The 22180-nt window shown below is 34.8% G+C and overlaps 1 protein-coding gene across 2 annotated transcripts in view; it reads left to right on the forward strand.

Annotated features, from left to right (window-relative positions):
* SNX29 (sorting nexin 29) overlaps positions 1–22180 on the forward strand; it is a 692162-nt gene that overhangs the window by 595505 nt on the left and 74477 nt on the right. For both annotated transcript variants that reach the window (XM_051962973.1, XM_051962964.1), the window contains exon 20: positions 21189–21328. In XM_051962973.1, the coding sequence (XP_051818933.1) occupies positions 21189–21328 (140 nt within the window). The remainder of the gene's footprint in view (positions 1–21188; positions 21329–22180) is intronic.

Raw genomic sequence — 22180 nt, forward strand, 5'->3', positions numbered from 1 at the left:
ACTTGAAAGCCCTCAGGAATCATTGGATTTTCCGAGAAATGATAAGACTGTTATAGGACTTCAAAATCTGCTGGAATCATTGGATTCCCTAACACATAAAAAGACTGTTGCAGGACTTCAAAAACTTGAGGGGATCATTGGATTCCCTGATATATGAAGCAATGGACAATAGATTGGTTTTGGACTATCTCTTGGCTGATGAAGAAGGTGTATATGTGACTGCTGTTTACGTACTCTCCTTCTAGGACTTCTGGCAATCTTTTACAACATCATGTTGATTTATATTGTTTGTTATACTGTTACTTGTGTGTACAATTCATGTTTGTTACACCACATCAAGCCTGCACTGAGTGTAGGGAGAGTCATCACTAATAGCCTCTGCGTTATTGCTGTGTGCTTGTGTAAAATCTCCCATGCTGATGGGTTTGTGCATACCTGTTTCTAAAAAGACCCTTCAGCCCAGAGACCTACTAGCAACCCCCACTTCACTTTGGTGCTTTTCATCTCCTTTCCTGAGATGTCAGGGAGGGCATGATTATCTCCTTTTTAGTGCTTTCACCTCCCTTCCTGAGAAGTCAGGTGGTTGTGATCACCTCCTTTTTGGTGCTTTCACCTCCTTTTCTGAGAAGTCAGGGAGGGTGTGATCACCTCCCCTTGGGGGCTCTGACCTTCCCTGAGGAGTCAGGGATGAATATGACCACCTGTGTTCTAAAACAAAAGAAAGCGGGAGATGTAATGGGCTGAGGCTTGAGTTGATGCACTGAGGTCCCAAGCAAGTGAGGCTAAATAGTAATTGGACCATACTCTATTAATATATATGCTTGGAGAAAGAATGACCCCTGCCCACAATTTGTGCAAGTCCTGATGTGTTGCATAGGAAATGACGATTTTGGTGGGTGGAGGCCAAGGAGTGGAAAAGGAAGCAGCAAGAGAGACTGCTGGCTGGCGTCTTGACACAGCTGCTCACATTGCTATCGGGACCACCCTTCACCTCCGATCCCCCTCTGCTAGCTGGCTTCCTGTCGCAGCTGCCCATAGTGCTATCACAATCCTTCTTCACCTCGACTGAGAATTCTCTCTACTGAGAATAAAGATTGAAGATTTTCCCCTTAACCTGAATTCCTGACTCCAGCTGATTTTAAATACGCGGTCATCACAGTAGAGGGACTATTTCTCTCACCACTGCAATCTTCAGTTATTATGTCACACTGAAAATTTTAACTGCTGGGAAGAATATAAAAATATTTCATTTTTTCAAAAAGTATTAATATCTGAGCTATTCTTCCATATTAATGTTTTCTCAATTTCTTTCAATTGTTTCATCCATTATCTGTATTCAGCAGTGATACATCCTTAGTGATTTTCCTATCTAACCAGTGGTTTGTATATTGGGTCATACGTGCTGGTCCTTTTACAGTAATATTGCTAAAATTCCTAAAGAAAATCAAATATGAGCTAGCTTTTGAGGGTCCTTCTTGGCATTGGAATCAGACCTTGAATCTCAATTGCTTCTACAGTCATCCTTTTTCCATTTTTGATTCTTGTTAGGTGAGTGTACAGAGAGAATTGAGTAATACTTGTTGAACTGTCATTCAGAAAGTGGAGAATGAAATTCAGGGAACCTTGGAGAATATATTTAAACAAGTGAGGCTTTTTTTTTTTTTAAGCTTTCCAAAGGCCATTTTTAACCAGTTCAAGAACTGAAATTTACTTTTATAGTTTACATCTTCAAATTGATTTTCTCCTCACAGCATCCAAGTCTGTATACTCAGTGGAGTATACAGTATCTAAAAGAGTCTGGATCGTGAGATATGGAGTGTCATATATATTCTACAAAAATCATGTGACATAAAATTCCACAGATCTTCTGAATTCCCATGTTCCTGTTTGTCTTGTAACAAGGATACCATCATAACCATTCATTTACTGCAAGTCTATTGGACTCCATACTGAACTGCTTTGTATTTGTGTAAACATTAATTTCAGAAGATCACAAAATATCTTGAAAGATACATTGAATTTGAATATATCTTTACAACAGATGTGTGGTGTTCTCTTCTTTTGTATAATATGATGGTTCTCTCTGAGAGCAGTTTTCTTGGGGAGGTTTTCTGGAGGCAGCCTTAGTTTCAGTTCAGAGTAATAATCACTCCAAATGCAGCCAGGTGTTAAAAGTTCAAATCTTTTATTGTCTCCTTCAATATAGCCTGGTTAGTTTTCTTAAAAGCCTCTCTCTCTGTTTGGTTCCAAGAGCTCTTGCAGCTTATCTGCCAGCTTCACTATCCAGCTCTCTCTGAATCTTGGTTCTCCTCTCCTGAATCTCCAGTTCTGCCCGATTGCAGTCTTTTGCTTGTCAATCTCCTTAACTGTACTCACTTGAGCTTTCTTTGTTTCCAAAAGCTCTCATTGCTAATCTTTTGTTTTTAGCAGCTTCTGCCTCTAGCTCAACTCCGACTCTTGGCAATCTTCGGAACTGAACTGACTTCACTGACTCAGCTCCTTTTTATGCTCTCTCAAAAGTTGACTCCTCCTCTGAGAGTGGGATTACGGGAGGTGTGAATTCACAAAGTTACAAAGTTAACTTTGTGTATCTCTCATACTTGTAAATTCCAATGTGTAAGCTCTGATGTGTAAACTCTCTTAAAGGTGTGAGCTCTAATGTGTAAACTCTTAAAGGTGCAAAGCCAAGTACACAAGCATTGCTTCCATCAATTCCATTGAGTTATCTCCTTGTTTCAAGTTCTGGCTCATAACACAGATGTAAAATACTAAACCATAGACTTCTCTATGTGGATATAGATTTTATAAGGGAGAAAATTATGCTTTGCTTTTTTCAACCCTTTTATTTTCTGCCCTCAGGATTTCTGGAATTGAGGGGTATGTGTGTGGGAAGAGGGAGGGGGATTAGAGCAAAAAGATTGCTGTCATTCTTAGTGATGACATAGTTGAAGAAATAGTTATGCATGTTGTGGAAATAGTATTTATGGGACAGTAATAAGAGTACTGTAGATGGCAGGAGTGAAATGAGAACTGAGGAATCATCTAAGATTGATACTAGCACAGTATATCATGAAATAAAAGAACATTTTATATGGAAAGATACCTTAGAGAGCAACTAAGTACACTCTCTCCTTTCCAGAAGAGGAAACTCTAGTTAGGGAAACTCAAGTTGGTAGAGTTTAAGTGACTAGCTTAAGATATTGTTGCTCATTAGTAGCATACTTTGGACTGGAATCTAGGATTTAGGAATCAATTAGATAGTCTTAGATAAAAGTCTGTTACTTTTTTCACTAGCCTATAATGCTTCTCTATTTCTCCTTCCCTACAAAATGAATGTGAATTTCCAAAGAAATAGATTAAAGCATTCATTTAAGCAACATAAAGTAGTGGTGAACACTTTGTTTAGTTTAGCTGACTGTGGCTTTTATTGAACAGACCTAATGGATTGCCACTTAGAATAGAAGCTCTGAAGGAAAGACAACATTTGAATTACTTTCTTGTAGCTATTGGTGAGCTAAGAAATAGATATTTGAAATGTTATCTGATAGCTATGAGGAAGTCTGCAAAATATTTCTCTGTGTGCCTGCCATTTATTTCAGCATGTGATTTTTTTTTCCTGCTGGCATAAGTAGTGAAGAATTTACACTGATCATAGAAGGACTTGTTAGGCAGTCAAAAATGTCCTCCAAAATGTTGATTATGGGGTTGTTAAACCTTTGACTACAGGCATTAGAAGCATTTCTAAATCATGCCATTTATGGATATAACATTTTCAACAGACTGTGAAATAATTCACAGTGAACTAGCTCATCAGTAATGTTAGAATACTAATATTAACCATCTGGCTGGCAATCTTGGCACATGTCTAGGGCCAATAATGGTCTTAAGTGCCAGCTCAGAAGGACAGAGACCAATGGGCCCCAATGGAAGTTGAAAAATAAAATCTATGACAACATTTTAAACTGTACATTTCTATTTTGCAATCTAAATTTGGTCTGATATCATTCTACTTGGGAGCTTTTTCAGATTAGAAATATCAAAGATCTGTAACTTGGTATACAAACTTTAGTGCAATTGAAATCTGTATACTTATACATTGAAAAAATGCAGAGAAATTACTTAAATTTTAATTATGGAAATTCAGAGCAAAACATAGAGGAAAATAAAATCCTAACTCTTTTCCAAAAAGGAGTTATCCATATATTAAAATCATACAAGATTACTAATGATTACTACAGGAATTATTATGCAAAGATCACCTGCTTATTATCAAGCAAAGAATAAAAAAAGAGCCCTAAATAGGATGATTTATTTTTCTACACCTCTGTGGTCAGCAAGGGACATAAGGTATGTTGGTAAGTAAATATATAATCAGAAAAGGAAATGAGTCAGAAACGTATTAAGATTAGGAGATAACAGGCAGATGATGGCCAAAATCTTCCTCTGATGCCCAGAAAAAGGCTTTTTTTTTTTTTTGAGACCTTGAAGAAAGCCTCTTGGGTGTACCAGTCATCTAGCAGGGATTTGTGGGAAAGCATGGACAAGACTCACACAGGAAGAGAAGATTGTGGTACATATTATCCACAATGATAATAAGACCATCAGTCCGTTGGCATGTTGAAGTACAAGGCAATGAACCACTCAGAATCTATTTAGATTCACAAGGAATCCTTCACTTCTAAGATAGAAGAATTTTTAGTAAAAGAGCACTGTAACAAGAATGGTTGGATCAGTCCTAGCAGCATATTAGGAAGAGAATGAGGGCATTAATTTAGAGGTAAACCAAAAAGAGTTGAAATGATAATACCAGAAGACTGTTATAGAGCTCTTAAAAGAATAGAAGTATCAGATTTACTGCCATAGCATGCAGCCAACAAAATTAGAGGCCCAAACCAGATTGAAATGATATCATAAAAAATATTTAATAGAATAAATGAAAATAGAATACAGCATAGATAATTTGTGGTTTTCTGAGTCAATATTGCTGTCCTCAGGACAGTTTTGTGTTTCATTTTAGGCACATCTGGCCTACATGCAACAAATAAATAAATAATTAAATAGGGAACAGCTAAGTAACACAGTAGATAGAGTGCCAGTCTTGGAGTCAGGAGGATTTGAGTTCAAATTCGGCCTCAGACACTTGAGACTTACTACTGATCTTGGGCAAATAATTTAAACTGATTATCTGACAAACCAAAAAAGTTTTTTAAAAAATACAGTCTGAATAGAGATGAGGGCCTGACTATGAAAGAGTTTGTAATAGTAAAAAATGACAGAATTTGGAACCAAGTAGATGTGTGGAATGTGGAGTCCAAGAGTACACTAAAGTTATAAGCCAAGGACTTTCAAGGATAGTGGTCCCATCTCCAAGGCAATAAACAAACAAAGGAAAGATCTGTTCCTTTGTACAAAACTGAGGTGATGTCTTATTTTCTGTGGCCATAGTATAATAGGAGGAAGAAGGCTAAGAGTGGGGAAAAAGGAGAAGTGGCATTTTAGGACAATCAGGAGCCTTGGCCTCCTGTGTGATATGGCAAATCCTAACTCAAAATGACTTCTTAGAGGTCTCTCAAAGTGAAGAATAGAAGCTTTATTTAGGAATCTCATGAGAACCGGACATCCAATAAAATAGGGTCCCCAGTTTAAGGGAGGTCATATATTTATTTATATAGTCATAAGCCATAAGCGATCATGACAACCCTTCATTCCCTTATGCCTGGAAGTAACATGGACTTCTTAAATTTTGACCTGAATTTTATAATGGTAAGTTTCACAAGTTTTACAAGTGTCTTACTTTATCCAACATAAGCCCCCTATCTCCCAAATTCTCCAGGTAAACTGAATCCAAGTTATAAATTCAATCTACCTTAGTTAATGATTTTATAAGAAACCATATAATCCTCTCACAAAAAGATTTGTTTAGAGGTAAGTAATTCATTAAACTAGAATAACCAAGGAGACTTGGTTTACCCCAGACTTCCTCAACAAATAGAGATTAGAAAATCTCCAGGTAATTGAATAGTTTGATTCTTCTCTAAGCAGTTAAGGTCCAAGAGATCAGATATTTCTACTAGAGGATCAGGTCTTTGGTTCTCCTTCCCAGAGCCTTAATGATTAACAGAATCTTGGAAATTGGGTCTGGCATTATCATTGAATGGTCCTCAGTTTTCCCAGTACACTCACTTCCTATAAGGATTCAGAATGCAAGTGTCCTTGGCAAGAAAGCAGTTCTTATGTGCAAAGGAACTTTGCTGTTCCCCATGGTTCCCATGATTCCATTGTTACACCATCTTATCTTTGATTAGAGAGAGTGTTCTTCTGATTGGAGTCCTAATAGCTCTTTTTTTTTTTTTTTTAAATAAACTACAAACCCTCTATGCATCTGTTTAAATGAAGCTTGATTTGTAGTCTGATGTTAAGTCTCACCAGTGTTATGTTGCAGTGATGGTAGCTTCGGACATTGCTGGGAAAGATAAATGAGTATCAAAATTTTCAAGCTCTACCAAAGCTTTACCTTCAATGGCAATCTATTATCTGCAATCTGAGAGCAGAACAAGTTTAAAATTTTAAGATTTCACAGTAGTTCTACTAATCCCATAGATTACTGATTAGCTGACTTGTCCATTTTAATTCATTAGCAAAAGGACACACGCTTTTCCATAGGTTATTCCATATCATAAGATTGTTTCTTTATTTAAGAATCTTATTCTCTGAGCTATATAAGGAGAGCAGGAAAAGAATTGAAGTCCCAGCTTTCAGAGTATAAGGCACTGGACAAATAAATTGTCCATGCATTCACCTAGCCAATAAACAATAAATCTGTTATTGAGATTTTCTCTCTGGTTAACTCTGCCATAGGTTTCTGAGAGATCCAGCAGTATGAAATATATCCCTGGCATCAAAGAGCTTACAGTCTAATGGGAAATGGAAAGTGAACGCACATAAAATAATTAAATAATATTATTACTCAGTGTTATACATTAGTGTTGAATTGTGCAATTGATTGTAAGAGCTGTAGGAACTGAGAGAAATGTGATGTCTCAGGAGGTTGAAATACACAGAAAAAAGCTTTCTGTTCCTAAGGAGACTAGAACTTGATCTGCCTTTTCTCCTTTCCTTGCCCAATTTTTGAATTGGATTAGGGACCTAGGCTTTTAAGGATTTGGCCTTAACCCCAGGCATTTTGGGTCTGGAAGCTTAAGGTGATTTTTAGAAGTGAGGTTGATTTCCCTGGCTTAGATTCAGACGAAGGTTGAGGTAATATTGTTATGGTGGCCTGTATACCTGGTTTATCAGAAAGCATTTTTCAAAATATAATTGCATAGAATTTTGTAACAACGACTTCGTTTTACAAAAGAATTATTTTTCAGATGTTGAGATTATTCTTTATAATCAATAAGGTCAAGGTTTATGATTTCTAGTTAAAAGTTAGCAGAAAAAAAAAAAATGCACCAGGCTTAGACAATCATTTCATCAGGTGTAGTGTACATGTACAAACTAGTATAATTGGAGAAAAGATTTTTTTATAATAACTAAGGGAAAATTTCTTTCTATGCAGCTGCATTCAATCTTATCATTGTACGCACACAGAGCTGCAGATGCCTGGCATTCAGCTCCCATCTGTGATCACTGGTTACTTAACTGAACCAGTCTTCTTTCTAGCTTTATTGCGTGGTGCCCACAGGTGCGTGAAATGGAAGTGTTTGTGGAAAATCTTAAGCCTCTTGCTAGTAGGTAAATAGCCAAGATATTTTCCTATATGGGGGAAAAAAGACTTCTTTCTCATATGTTTTTGGCCAGATGTGATGATGAGCCATAGCAATTTTCCAGATGTTACCAATGTAAAATCTAGGCTTCATGGTAAGTGACTTGGTATTCATCCTGACATTATGTTTTAGCTAAGTGAAAAGATTTCATTTCCTTAGCTAGGTTTTTCTCATTTAAAAACAACATCCAATCTTGTATAAGAAAACTTGCAAAAGTGGAAAATTTGTCAAAATTGTTCTGCCATAATTGTGGTCAAAATCCTGTAATTTTATGTTCAGTTATGAATGTTACATGCATTAATACACTTGAAGCCTCCAGAGGATAACAACTGTTAAAGTTATGGTTTTCAAGATCATTGTACATAAACTTAGCAGGTGCTAGGAAGATTTAGGGAGAACCTGATAGTTATCTTCAATTATCCTAAAGGGTTTCAAGGTAGAAGATGGGATAGATTTATTCTGCTTTGCCTCCAAGGGTACATCTAAGTACAATAGATGGAAATTACAAAGAGGCAGATTTCTGCTATAAGGAAAGCTACTGAAAAGTGGAAAGGAGATGGAGATAATGAGTTCCTCTTCTCTGGAGATCTTTTTTAAAAAGGCTGCTTGGCAGTTTTTTGATATGTTGTAGAAGATGTTTTTGCTCAGATCTAAGTTGAATTAAGATTCTTTGAGATTATTTCAAATTTGAGATTTTGTAATGTACCCACCTCCTTCACTTTTACCAAGAATCTACCACCTTCCCAAACCACATTTTTCATCTGCCCATATCATACAATTCAGCATTTTCCTAGGTCTTGTATAGTCACATTGCCATCTCTTTCTTGAAGCTGTATCATACTTCTGACCCCACCTTCAATGCTCCCACCCCATTTTGTCTCTTCCCTTGTTCATCTGTTTTCCTTATTTTTGTATAGGAACTTGACTTCAACAGCTGAACAGATCATTTTTGCGACTACACATCTTGTCTAGTAAATACTAAGGCATACTGGTGATAGGGAGACATAGGAAAAAGTAAATGGAGTTTTATTAGACACCCTTTATAGGCCCTCAAATTTTAGAGGGTTATGAACTCAACTGAGTAAAGGGTTTTTTCCCCCCTCTAGCTGCTTTTTCTCCAACCATATGCATCTATAATGGTCTTCATAATGATAAGGAGGCTAAAAAGCTCAGCCATCATCCCTAATGATTTTACAGATGCATTTTTTATTACATTAATTTGAATAAGTCCTCAGTTATAAGGTAAGAATACATGAATCATCAATGCATTTTGGCAGAGAAAAGTAGTGAAATAGATATTAATGTCAGATATGTCACGATAGGCTGATCTTATTGGCCTCTTTTGTTCTCTCCTTCTTGATAGCTGGCATTAATCCCTAGAGTTAATGGGCAGTGTTGGCTGAAAATCATGGTAAACTGGGCGTTTTCACCTGATCCTAAAAGTAAAATATAAAAATTTATGCAAAAACTGAGCCAGAAATACCAATTCCTCTATTGATAGGGCTCTTCTCTTGTCTCCAAAAACTTGAATATAAAAATTAATGCAAAAACTGAGCCAGAAATACCAATTCCTCTATTGATAGGACTCTTCTCTCTCTTCCAAAAACTTGTTCCCAGTTATTCCTTTTCTCATTATTCGTCTTCTTAATTCACTGATTCGTTTCCTGCTTCTCACTAACATGCTCAATTATACTCTATCTTTCAAAGCCTTCACTTTACTCTTCAATCCCCTCAAACTATTTTCTTGTATCTCTTCTCCTTGTGACAGTCAATACCTACATAGAGTAATCTACTACATATGTGAAGATTAACTACAAGAGACCTATCTTAGAAAAAGCTCTTGGCATTGGGCTCTCAGCTCCTGTGCCCTGGCAGGGGATTGAGATCCACTGAGGGTTATGAGGATTGGCTCTTTGCTGAATACTTGCAACAAAGCAAGGGTTCTCCTCCTTTCTTATTTACAAATCTCCATCCACAAATGACATACATATCCCTTTAGCTTAACCTTGAAGGAAACAAGGGATTCTAAGAGATGGGACAAACTGAGGAGAGTGTGCATTCTAAAATAGAGGGATAGTTTATTATACAAATGCACAGAGAAGGAATACAGTATGTTAAATTTGACCAAATAGCTAATTGTCCATTTTGGTTGGAACGTGGAATGCCTAAAAGGAAATAGTGTGGAATATCTCAAAGTATAGGCTGAAGTTAGATTGTTTGTGAAGGATTTTAACTGCTAATTTGAGGAGTTCTGTTTTATCCAAGAGGCAATCTAAGATACTCTAGACTCAACTAGGGGAATGATATGGTCTATTTGAGTTTATACCATTCCTTCACTTTCCATTCATATTTCCTCCCTTCTAATATTAGCTTCTTATTGTGTCAGTTGACTGAAATTGTTTTCTCCAAGGTAACCAATTATCTTTTAACTGCTAAATTCAAAGTTATTTTTGCAGTCCCCATTTTTTTAAACATCTCTGAACACTCTACCCTTCCTCCTAGATGCTCCCTTTCCTTGATTTCCTTGACATAGTTCATTCTTTATTCTTCTATCTGTCTGGCCACATAGATTTTTCCTAAGATTCTGTTTTAAGCCCTCTATTTCTATATACTTCCTCAATTTGGTGTTCCTTTTAGCTCCTAAGGATTTGAATATTCTATTCAGATAACTCCCAGATAAATCCCAAACATATGCCTCCCTAATCTCTTCTGCACTACTATTCTGGGCTAACATCTCCCTGCCTGCCTTCTCCATAGAGATATCTCATCAGCAACTTGCACTCCACATGTTCCAAAGAACTTGTTATCCTACTCCAATTAGATCATGCTTCGACCTTCCCTATGTGTTTAAAGGACCAGCATCCTTTCAATCATCCAGGTTCATAATCTTATTTTCCTTTTCTACCTCTTCTCCTAGTCCCACCAATAGCCCATCGTTTATTAGATCTGTGTCCACAATATCATGTTCACCCGCCTTCTCTCTGCTCATAAAACAGTATCTAGGAACCCTCATTACTTTGTGCTGGTGTGTTACAATAAGTTCCTAATTAATCTTACTGTTTTCATTTTCTCCTCTCTGTTTCATCCTCCACACAGCCATCTTCCCAAGTTCTGATTTTGTCATTCCTCTGTTCAGGAATTTCCAGTATCTTTCTGGTGCTTCTAAGATAAACTGTAAACTCTTTAGCCTGACATTTAATGACCTCCACCATCTGGCTTCCATTTTCCTTTTTTAGTTCTCTTTACTCCTCTTCGTTTAGTTGCAGTCAATCTAGACTGCTTAATTGTTCCCCAAACTCCATATTTTATCTTCTGCTTGTGTACCTTTGCACTGGCTGCCCCTTCTATCTACTTATTGGAGTAAAAGATAATCATAGCCTTGAAATGGGCATTCTGAGAGAGTGTGGGGAAAAAAAGCAACCAATAATCACCTTGCTGTTTCTTGGATTGAATTTTTTCCCATAATAACTCTTCTCCCAGTGGTCATTGTATCTCCTCTCATTCACCATCACCCGAAGCAGATTCTACACTTGGGAAAGTGACCCATGAAAGAGGAGAGACTTAAAAGAAAATAGAACAATAAAACCTTTACCCCCACTTCTCTCATCCAGCCAGATGACCCAGTTTGTGAATTTTAAAGCAGTTGATGTGAACATTTAGAACTTATTCTCCAAACAAAATTAAGAAATACAATTTTCTTCTCTATGTTCTTGATTTTTATTATTTCTCTGAGTTTATTGGACGAATATATTTTATGCAGCTTTGCTACAACCACTATACCAGAACCTTATATAAGTGAGTTAGTAATATTTGGAAGACTCTTAAAATGGTCCATAAGGACTGACTATTCATTGAACTGTGAGATCTCCTTGGAGAATTTTTAAATTGACATTAAAAGGAAGCTCTTCCTCAATTTTCTCAATTAGCAATTACATATTGTTGACTCAAGAAACAATTGCTAAGATAGTATTGCAGGCATTGACATTGAATTTAGACATTTACAATTGTAATAAAAAAAGAATTCCACATGTTTGCATAGTTTTATATTATGACTCATTATCCTAGTTATTTAATCTTCGGTTTAGGATAGCTACATACATAGCTTTTATGTGATTTGAAACAAGAGGAAAAGAAATGTTGAAAGGTTTAAGGACCAAAATATGTCACTTTTCTTTTTAAGCTGAAGTGCAATAGGTAAAAACCATGTGAAAGAAGCATCACTCCATGTTTGCATAGTTTTTTTATTGTGACTCATTATCCAAATTCTAGTTATTTAATCTTCAATTTAGGATAGCTACATACATATCTTTTATGTGATTTGAAACAAGAGGAAAAGAAATGTTGAAAGGCTTAAGGAACTTTTCTTTATTAAGTTGAGATGCTATAGGTAAAAACCATGTGAAAGAAACATCATTGAGTACAATAGCAAAAACTGGAAGCCCTAGGTCTCTCTTCAATATTCCAAGTTTTCTTTTTAAAAAATTTAACTAAAAATTTTACATTATCAGATTTTTTTTTTCTCTCCTGCCTCAGTGAAGGAAAAAAAAAAACATTGAAACAAATGTGCATGGTGAAACAGAATAGATTCCCATATTGGTAACATCCATACATTTCATCTCTGTCAGAAGCATAGGATTCTTTATTAATTATCTGAAACTATGGTTTATCAGAGTTCTTTAAGACTTTCAAAATTACTCACTTTTACCTTATTATTGTATAAATTATTCTCCTGGTTCTTCTTATTTCACTCTGTATCAGATCCTTCAAGTCTTCCCTGCCTTTTCTAAAACCATCTTTTATAAATTTTTATCACACAGAAATATAGCCTCTAGCAGTTCTTTGCCACTATAAAGAGAGCTGTTTTAAATATTTTTAAACATAGAAGACCTTTACTTTTTTCTTTATTCTCTTTGGGGTGTAGGTCAAGTAGTGGTTGTTGTTGGGTTAACTTTTTTTTTTTTTTAACCACTTTCAAAGTGGTAGTACTTTAGAAAATTTGGTGGCATAGTTCCAAGTTGCTTTCCAGAATATTCCAATTCACAGTTTCAACAGCAGTGCATCAGTGTATCTTCCTTTAGTCCCTGCAACATCTGCTGTTTTGAGGAGGGTATTGATTTGTGCCATCCTGATGTATCCCTAAATACTAGTCTTTCAAAAAGGTTTTTTTTACAATTGTTGAGATATTATACTTAATGGATTGGTTTCTTTATTCTCCTTTGTGATTTCTTTGAAATTCTTAGATTCATAACTCCATAAGTATAAAATATCTGCTAACTAATGAGATTTAACTTAATAGTTTTTTGAAACTTCTGCATACAAAAGTTAGTCTGAGAAATTGCCTCTTTGCAAAATAGAAATAGATAGGGCATTGCCTGGAATGCCCTAGAAAACTACTACTCCACACTAAAGGATGAGAGGGAAACCCTTGTCTTTTTTATATGAATTTATAATTCAACTTTATTCATAACATTCAATAGTTTTAAAAATAGCTATGCTTAATTTGATTATCTTTATCCTTTTTAAGCTCAAAATAAAATTAACTTTTCTGAGGGGAAAAATCCATTGAAATAGTCCTGACTGCTCTTTTTTAAAGTCAGCCCTAATTCCCAGTGTTCCCTATTAGTAGTTTAAAGTGTAATTGACAATAGTATTATGATAGGAAAACAGCAACTGAAAAACAGAGAAGACAAACTGTTAGATCTCATTAAATGGCTACCCGAGCAGTTTGGCACTTTTATACACTAGGCTTTCATCCAGTTTCTTTGCTTCTAATGCTGTTTTTTGATTGGAGACCCAAGGAGCCAAATCAGGAAACTCACAAATAAGTAATGCTGATTTAGAAAACCTTGCTATTTGTGCAGTTAAGTGTTATTCACTGTTTTCATCCCAGGAACTATCAGTGGTGCTCAGTAACCACTGATGATAAACACACTCCATGAACACCCTTATCATTAATCAGTGGTCACGGATTAATTTGAGAGCTACTGATCACCTGTTAAAAAAGAACTTTAAAATAGGCTTTTGTTCTATTTTAGTCAGCAAATGTATTAAAGAGATATTAATATGTTAAAAAGAGTCACTGATAAATGCATTTCTTGGACCTTTTTGTATAGTGTTTTTTGATATCATTAAAGATTTTTAAAATTAAATTAATTAAATTTTATTAAATCATTTAAAAAGATTCTCTTTTAACAAATGGTACCATGGCATGGCAGAGGCAAGTGAGCTTTTCCATAGTGGTTTTTGATTTATAAGTTCACTTAAACTTGCAGTAGAAGAATCTGGTCATTTAGTTTAATAATGTAATCATGCTGAGACAATATATTTGTTAGGTCAAATTATGGTCAAAGGATATATATTGTTTTATATCACTCTTATGAAAAAGAGGCACCAATATATTACACTTCATTGGATGGTTTTAGGGACTCACACCCCATATTTAAATATGGTCATGGGTAAAAAGGTATACATTTCTGAAATCTTCCTCATTCAGAGAGAAAAATAAAACTGTCCTATTAAACTGAAGGCATGAATCTAACATGGACAAAATCACAAAATATTTAAATAAAAAAGGACATTCAATAAAATCTAAACCACCTACTAAGCAGATGAAAAGATGAAGACCTTTTGAGTAGTGACCTGTCCAATATCAAATAGCTAGCTGGTAAGTGGTAGAGCCAATATAAAAAGCCAGGTTTTATTTTTTGTTTTTTTTGTTGTTGTTGTTCTATCATAATACAATGCCTTCCAAGTAATTTGTTCATAATTGGATTGAATGTATTAAGAATATATTTTCATTACCAGACAGGCTTTACAAGTGTAATAGGACTATGGAGCTAGAACTGGAAGAGACTTCTTGGATTATTGCATCCAGTTTCCTCATTTTATAAATTAGCTAACTGTAATACAGCAAACTATAGGTGATAAGTATTTGCCTAAAGTCAAACGGGTAATAAATATCAGAGGTAAAATTCAAATGCTGGTCCTCTGACTCAGTTGTCAGTGCTTCTTCCACCATGCAATACTACTTCAACTCCTAAGAAGATGTATACAAGGATTACATAGCATGAGGCAAGCAGGCATGAGTTCCTGTCTGCCTTATTGGAGTGAGCTATCAATGAGATTACAAATCCATTTTAATGTCTTTCATTTTATACAGAAAATGCCTTACTGAAGAGTTTTTTATAAATAGATTTTTTTCCCGGTAAATTGTATCCTATTTTATTTTATTTTTTTAGCTTTACAAGTGAATTTTTGTAAATATCCTTTTATTTACAAGTTATATGCATGGGCAATTTTACAGCATTGACAATTGCCAAACCTTTTGTTCCAATTTTTCTCCTCCTCCCCCCCCCCCCATCACTTCCCCCCAATGGCCAATACATGTTAAATATCTTAAAGTATAAATTAAATACAATATAAGTTTGTATCCTATTTTAAATAGAATTAGAGATATATAACCAGATTGAAGTGAACTGATTGCAAAACAAGAATAAGAAATGGCTAAGACAGATCACTGGTACCCATCTACTTACTGTCAAGAGACCCTGGGAAAAATCTCCAGGATGTAGACTCTGGTAGATGATTTATGGGAGGACATAGAGAAAAATAAAGTCCAGCAAAGTGAGAAAGTTTGGCTAGGTTTTGATATGTACTATTGGAAGGATTATCTACTTTATCATCTTGATAAATTATCAAATTATTTAGCTATATCTTAATATTTAAGGAATTCTTTGTTAAATCCAAAGATAAATTTTAAAATTCTTTTAAAATACAAATAATCATTCCCTATATCTTTTGTGTAAATTCATATTTTCTAAATCACATCATCTTAAAAGAGGGGAAGTTGTTTTTTTCCCTATGGTTTTCATTTACATCTTTTCATGTAGAGCTATGTATGGCAGTTAATTTAGATATCCTCCAAAATGAATTATAATTCTCCTATGCCAACTCTGTCTTACTTCTGAAGGCTTTGCAGGATATATTATGAGTTTCATCAGCATCATATATCTTTATATCTTTTCTGGAGCCACTCTTGGAAAAGTGGCTAGAATGCTAGGCATGGGGTCTACAGATTCCACCTCTGACAGTTTGCTAACTGAGAAACTGACCGGGTTTATACATTACTTAACATCTCTCAAGTTCAGGCATTTTTACAAAACTCATTTTCTAAAGTGAGGATTTTCATTTATCTTTTACAAGCATCTCACAATATTCTGCATATAATATATACAGAATAAATATTTGTTAAGTGGAACTAAAAGAACTAACATTAAAGGGATTGGCAGGTCCTTTTGCTAAATTTTGACCTTGGTTTTGCTCTGGCTTTCAATTCTAAATCAGATGTAGAACTAAATCCTTTTCCCTTTCAAAAGCAGAATTGAGAACAAGGCAGATAAAATGCCACCTTAAAATTTTCCTTTCTTTGACATTAAAAAAATTTTTTTAAAAAGAATTTGACATACTTTACTGTGTTTATTAGCTATTTTGTCAAAAGCAGTGGCACTTCTACAACCCTTGAGGAATTTCCTGTACAGATTAAAAGCATGGGCTGATTAGAAAAGTTAAGCATAAACTTAGAATATTAACCATCTTTCCACTGAGGGCTTTCTAATTGCTCAATAATGGGTTGAGGCTTTGAGACCACAGAATATATCTTGATATTCAAACCAGGTGAGCCAAATATCTGAATAAAAGAGATAGAACTGGTTGGCTCTTGAACAAAGGATATTTCAGTCTCTCTGAATAGCCATTCTAGTATCATCTAATGTGCTACATTTACTGACAAATTGTATTGTATGTTAGCCCATGAGCATTGTGTATCCTACAGAAGGAGATTATGCTGCTATTAAAATTATAGAATGTTAGCAGCTGGGCCCATTGTCATGTACTCTGGCTATAAGACACACCATGAGATAAGGCAGAGGAGACAACGCTCATTCAGTTGTGCCAGCAGTGATGTCATTTCCAGGGCCTACACAAATGGAGAACTTAAACTGCATGAAAATATAAGAATCCCTTCTCTGAAAACAATTGTTATGGACTTCTTTATCTCTCAAAATGCCTAGAAAAATCAGTAATGATATTAACAAACTGACATTTCTATATTTTTTATAAGGTTTGCAAAAGACTTTTCATGAATTACCTCAGTTGAGCCTCATAGCAACCTGAATGAGCTAAGTATTTCTAGTTTTATCTTTTTTTTAAATTTTAATTTTTTTCTGAAGCAATTGGGGTTAAGTGACTTGCCTAAGGTCACACAGCTAGGAAATATTAAGTGTCTGAGATTGGATTTGAACTCAGGTTCTCCTGACTTCAGGGCCGGCACTCTATCCACTGTGCCATGTAACTGACCCCTATTTCTAGTTTTATCATGCCCATTTCATAGAGGTATAAACGAAAGCTCAGAAATTAACCGACTTGCCCATAGTCAAAGAAAACAAGTGTCCATGGTAAGATTCAAATCTAATTCTTTCTTGACTGGAAGTCCCATGAGCTTTCCATTATACCATGCTACCTCATAATCTTTACTCCCTCTCAATTACTAAATAAAAAATAATTTTTCAAAAAGTTCTAAGATGGAAGTATAAGATGTTATAGAATTTTCTTCTTTTGTCAGTGAAAAAAATAGCAGAAAAGGTTCTGTGAGATCTTTAGATAAGGATTTGTCTAAAATAAGGGTCCTTCACCCTGTCATGGAACTTTTTTGGCAATCTTTGAAACCTATGAATTCCTTCTCAAAACATTTTGAAATACTTTATAAATAATTGGAGGAATTGTTAATTTCAGTTAGAGTTTATTGAAAGTAAAGATATATTTCCCTCCCATTCAAGTTTTCAGAGCTTCTGAAATCTATCTAAAGACCTTTCAGATCTAAAACAGAGAGAAGGGAATGGAACAAGTATTAAGTGCTGATTTTGTGCTAAATATTTTACAAATATTACCTCATTTATCTTTAAAGCCAAAGGATTAGGTAAATCATTTGCTTTAAAATGATTATTTTCTATACAATATTAATTAAAGTAGAGAGACAACTTGGCATGTAACCCCAGAGGACTGGTGTTAAGGCCAGGAAAACCCTGATTTAAGTTTCATCTCCAACACAAACTGACTTTATGATCTTGGGCAACTCACTTAACCTGCCAATGATTTAGAGCCAAGAAATGTCAAATTCCTACTGGAGCAAAACTATCAGAGTGCAGCCAGAACTAGATTAAAACATAGTTGGAAAATGTTTAACAAAACATACAAACATAGTACAACTTAAATAATGTTAATTTGTGGTTTTCTAAATTAATATGTAATCAGCAGGAATCTGTTTCTATTTGATTTGACACTGAGACAATAACCCTCAAAGATAATAAACTTCAGAGAAATGTTGACTTGCAGATGAAGTTTCTTCACCTGGAAGCTCCTTATACCAATGATATCTCAGACCCAGTCCCTATCCCTAAAATTTTTATAATTGGCATCTAACAGTAAGATAAAGTTTCTTTCTAGGCAAGAATTCCTTAAAGAGTTGGTTTACAAGCAAACTTGTCTAAAGCACAGTCTCTTTTCTCCCAAATAATGAACTTTTATTAACAGGGCTTTAGAAACTCTATATGACATTGCTACTTAAACGCAATTGTTTTTTTTTTAATCTTTGAGTTGATCTGCTCCTGCAAAGAGACAGTTATGGAAGAATCCAGGAAAGTTATTTTAGGATATCCTAAATCATTTGACCTGACGCAATACAATTCAGCATATATTTGTCATATGTCTACTGTGTGCAAGAACATTGTTCTAGCTGCTGAGGAGATAAAAACAAAAATGAGAAAAGCTTCTAGCTTCTAAGCATCTGCTCTTCTAGTTGGGGGTGGGGAGTGGGGAGTTGAAGAGGAAGAATATTTTCAGATAAATAGAAGCAAATGTAAGGTCCTAAGGAACATCTAGAAGTCAACACAAGCTCTTAGTCTTTGAATTCCCAAATGTGTAAGCTCTCTAGTTCCTTTGGTGCCCCAAGACTCAGATTCTCTCTGGATCTCAGGTAGAGTTGTTTCCTTTTCAGTACAGACTCTCCCCTGCCTTCACTTTTTTTTTTTTTTTTTTTTTGGTGGGATGCAGTCAAAGCAATTTATTTTTTTATTATTATTTTTAAAAATAACTTTTTATTGACAGAACCCACGCCAGGGTAATTTTTTACAACATTATCCCTTGCACTCACTTCTGTTCTGATTTTTCCCCTCCCTCTTTCCATCCCCTCCCCCAGATGTCAAGCAGTCCTATATATGTTAAACAGGTTACGGTATATCCTAGATACAATATATGTTTGCAGAACCGAACAGTTCTCTTGTTGCATAGGGAGAATTGGATTCAAAAGATATAAATAACCCGGGAAGAAAAACAAAAATGTAAGCAGTTTATATTCACTTCCCAATATTTTTTTTTTGGGTGTAGCTGCTTCTGTCCATTATTGATCAATTGAAACTGAGTTAGATCTTCTCTTTGTTGAAGAAATCCACTTTCATCAGAATACATCCTCATACAGTATCATTGTTGAAGTATATAATGATCTCCTGGTTCTACTCATTTCATTTAGCATCAGTTCATGTAAGTCTTGCAGTCCTCTCTGTATTCATCCTGCTGGTCATTTCTTACAGAACAATAATATTCCATAACGTTCATATACCACAATTTACTCAATCATTGTCCAATTGATGGGCATCCATTCATTTTCCAGTTTCTGGCCACTACAAACAGGGCTGCCACAAACATTTTGGCACATACAGGTCCCTTTGCTTTCTTTAGTATCTCTTTGGGGTATAAGCCCAGTAGACACACTGCTGGATCAAAGGGTATGCACAGTTTGATAACTTTTTGAGCATAGTTCCAAATTGCTCTCCAGAATGGCTGGATGTGTTCACAATTCCACCAACAATGTATCAGTGTCCCTGTTTTCCCACATCCCCTCCAACATTCTGCATTATCTTTCCCTGTCACTCTAGCCAATCTGACAGGTGTGTAGTGGTACCTCAGAGTTGTCTTAATTTGCATTTCTCTGATTAATAATGATTTGGAGCATATTTTCATATGTCTATAAATAGTTTCAATTTCTTCATCTGAGAATTGTCTGTTCATATCCTTTGACCATTTATCAATTGGAGAATGGTTTGATTTCTTATAAATTAGAGTCAATTCTCTATATATTTTGGAAATGAGGCCTTTATCAGAACCTTTGACTGCAAAAATGTTTTCCTAGTTTATTGTTTCCCTTCTGATCTTGTCTGCATTTGTTTTTTTTGTACAAACACTTTTCAATTTGATAATAATCAAAATTTTCTATTTTGTGGTCTCTTCACTATTTTCAAGAAGCTTTTCTTGGACTAACATTTTGACCAACACAAAAATATGTCTTTTCATAGGTACCAGCTAATAAAATATTAAGTTTATGAAGCCATTTTAGCAGCTTTATATTATCTATATCTGCTGCTAAATTACTTTCTTGAAAGCTCCCAAGACTGTTTTGAATAACTCTAGACTTGAAACCTAGATCCAAGATATAACTTATAGTGAATCTTATGTGGTATCCAAAAGTGTTTCCTTTTGATAGTTTTTATAATTGATGTATTATGTACAATTGAAAATGGAATATAAGCTAATGTGTATATCATGGAGGAATATTTGTAAAGTTAATGAATGGGGATTCTATTTATACTTCTTCTGTGAGAAATTAAGATAGGTCAGCATAAAACCTCATTCACTAATTATTGATTTTAGCATTTTGAAAGTATTACCATTGAAAGTGTTAGTTGAGTCTGGGTTCCCAAGGTGAAATGCAAAATGAATAAAATTCAGCTTTCTAACACTATAAATTGCACAGAAGTTGCGATCATATATTGATAAGGGGGTGATTCATCGTCTTGGAGTTCTCTATACCAATTAAATCACATTTCCAATTCCCTATTCCTAGCCCTATGAAATCCATACATATCTGTGAATATCACTACATTTTATTTGTAATTACTAATGACTTTAATAAAACCAATATTCCATGTTTATCCATTGTAATTGATTATATACAACACACTACTTTATTAATTGTTATTTTCTATTTGGGGGTTAGTTATGTTAGTTATGACAATTATATTTCAGATACTCAAAACTGAAGTTGTACGGTTAAGGTTCTTATTATATAGCCCTCTGATTTTGCTTATATTATTCTTTGATATAATTGATGATGAAAAGAAAAACTAAAAGTTTTTAATTACAAAATGTATACTGATTGCTGAGAGATATAGACCTGTTTACTTGTTCTACTGTGTGAGGTAGGCACAAGCCAAGTAGAGTCCACTTGTAAGTGATCCATGAGTATCATCTGTCATACTTATCAAAATAGTACATACAATTCAGTAGACCAATCTTTTTTTTTTTTTTTTCCAGGATGCCAAGTTTGTAGAAGAGAGAAGAAAACAACTACAGAATTACTTAAGAAATGTTATGAACAAAATAATTCAGGCTGTCCCTGAGTTTGCAGCCAATCCCAAAAAAGAGACTCTTATTCAGTTGATGCCATTTTTCATGTGAGTATATGACAAATGACTATGTGGTCTTTAAAGAACAACAACCAAATAATCCTCCCTCCCTCCTCCCCCCCTCCCCATGGAATGAAGTACTATTTAATTTCTTCAAACAACTGTATATGCATAATGGACTTTAAAAAACTTAAAAACACATGAAACAGAGAATACATTCCTTATTTTGTGTGTGGTTTTTATCCAATTATGAATTTATCTTAATTACACTTAGCACCAAATTTTCAAATAGCCATTGTATAATTAAAATTTGTATTTGATTTGCAAAATAAAACTGAATCACAAAGTGCACATTTGCACATTTTCAAAAGTATCATTGAAACTCCATAAAATTAATGATAAGAATTTCTCTCCACAGATTTGATTATTCTCATTTCAAAATGACTTTTGGGATCCACTGACATTAAAGTATAACGTTACTTCTTTTCAGTACTCACAAAGTGAATGGTTTTCTTTATGTGAGTACTACTTCATGCTTATAGTAAGACAGTTTTCTTGAGTTGCTCTTGGTGATGATAAGCACACTTAAAGCGGCTTGTTCAGATATTCAGAATCTCATGCTTCACCTACCTAACGTTGCTTTTCACAGAAACTGGCAATGATATGGTAATAACAGCTAGGTTACACAGTGGATAGTGCACTGGGCCTGGAGTCAAGAAAGCTTAAGTCCAAATCCAACTTCACACTTTTACTCCCCTAATCAAATCATTTAACTTGTGCCTTGGTTTTGTCTTTTGTAAAATGGGAATAATAATAGCAGCTACCTACTAAGGCTGTTGTGAGAATAAAAGAAGTTAATATTTAAAGTGCTTTGCAAACTTTATATTACTATATTGCATA

The sequence above is a fragment of the Antechinus flavipes genome, chromosome 1 (assembly GCF_016432865.1).
Source record: "Antechinus flavipes isolate AdamAnt ecotype Samford, QLD, Australia chromosome 1, AdamAnt_v2, whole genome shotgun sequence".
Classification (NCBI taxonomy): Eukaryota; Metazoa; Chordata; class Mammalia; order Dasyuromorphia; family Dasyuridae; genus Antechinus; species Antechinus flavipes.